The sequence below is a fragment of the Triticum dicoccoides genome, chromosome 5A (genome assembly GCF_002162155.2).
Source record: "Triticum dicoccoides isolate Atlit2015 ecotype Zavitan chromosome 5A, WEW_v2.0, whole genome shotgun sequence".
In the NCBI taxonomy this organism is placed as follows: domain Eukaryota; kingdom Viridiplantae; phylum Streptophyta; class Magnoliopsida; order Poales; family Poaceae; genus Triticum; species Triticum dicoccoides.
Window position 1 is genome coordinate 625,581,773 of NC_041388.1, and position 1,176 is coordinate 625,582,948.

Below are 1,176 nucleotides of genomic sequence, written 5' to 3' on the forward strand. Positions count from 1 at the left end.
GGAGCGGAATTCTCTGAAGATGTCTCCTGGCAGCCCTTCAGTCATCACGTCGGCGAACTGCTGTCGCGTGGGGACATGCAGGACGCGGAACTCGCCCAACGCGACGCGCTCTCGAATGAAGTGGATGTCGAGCTCGACGTGCTTCGTGCGCCGGTGGTGGATAGGGTTGCTGGAGAGGTAGACTGCTGAGATATTCTCGCAGAAGACCAGTGTGGCGGAGCGCACTGGGCAGAGCAGCTCGCTGAGGAGCTACCGGAGCCAGACGCATTCGGCGACTGCATTGGCCATGGCGCGGTACTAGGCTTCCGTGATGGAGCGGGACACAGTGGCCTGTCGTTTGGACGACCAGCTGACGAGAGCGTCGCCAAGGTAGATGCAGAACCCTGAAGTAGAGCGGCGTGTATCCGGGCAGCCAACCCAATCGGCGTCGGTGTAGGCGCGCAGGTCGAGGCTCGTCGAGGCATGAAGATGGAGCCCGAGTTCGGTGGAATCTCGAACGTAGCGAAGCACATGTTTGAGCAGAGCCAGATGCCCGGCGCGCAGGTCGTGCATGTGCAGGCACACTTGCTGCACTACGTACGCCAGCTCGGGCCGCGTGATCGTGAGGTACTGCAGGGCACCTGCCAGGCTGCGGTACGCAGTAGGATCATCAACAGGCGGGCCGTCGGCAGCGAGCAGCTTGGCCTTGGTGTCAACTGGAGTGGCGACGGGCTTGCATGTGTCCATGCCAGCGCGCTCGAGGATGTCATCCGCATACTGCTCTGGGAAAGAAAGAATCCCGACGGCGAGCGAGTGACGCGGATGCCAAGGAAGTAGTGCAGATCACCGAGATCTTTCATGGCGAACTCGCTGGTGAGCTTGGAGACGTGCGGTGGAGAAGCGCAGCGCTTGATGCAGTGAGGACGATGTCGTCCACGTACAGCAGCAAGAAGGCAACATCCGCACAGTGGTTGTAGAGGAACAGCGAACTGTCAGAGCGCGTGGCGCGGAATCCGATCGTGCTGACGAAGCCGGCGAACAGCAGGAACCAGGCCCGCAGCGCTTGTTTCAGGCCGTACAGGGACTTGGTGAGCCGGCATACATGATCGGGTTTGGCTGCATCAACAAAGCCAGCGGGCTGCAAGCAGTAGACCTCTTCCTGAAGATCACCATGGAGAAAAGGCATTTTTCACGTCG

General features: G+C 60.5%; 1 protein-coding gene across 1 annotated transcript in view; it reads right to left on the reverse strand.

Moving 5' to 3' along the window:
• Window positions 1-726, reverse strand: part of LOC119300201 (folate-biopterin transporter 1, chloroplastic-like) — an 8,816-nt gene extending 8,090 nt beyond the window's left edge. Inside the window, exons 1-2 of the mRNA XM_037577232.1 lie at window positions 355-726; window positions 59-249 (exon numbers count right to left, since the gene is read on the reverse strand). Coding sequence (XP_037433129.1) covers window positions 59-249; window positions 355-726 — 563 coding nt within the window. The remainder of the gene's footprint in view (window positions 1-58; window positions 250-354) is intronic.
• Window positions 727-1,176: the final 450 nt, after the last annotated feature.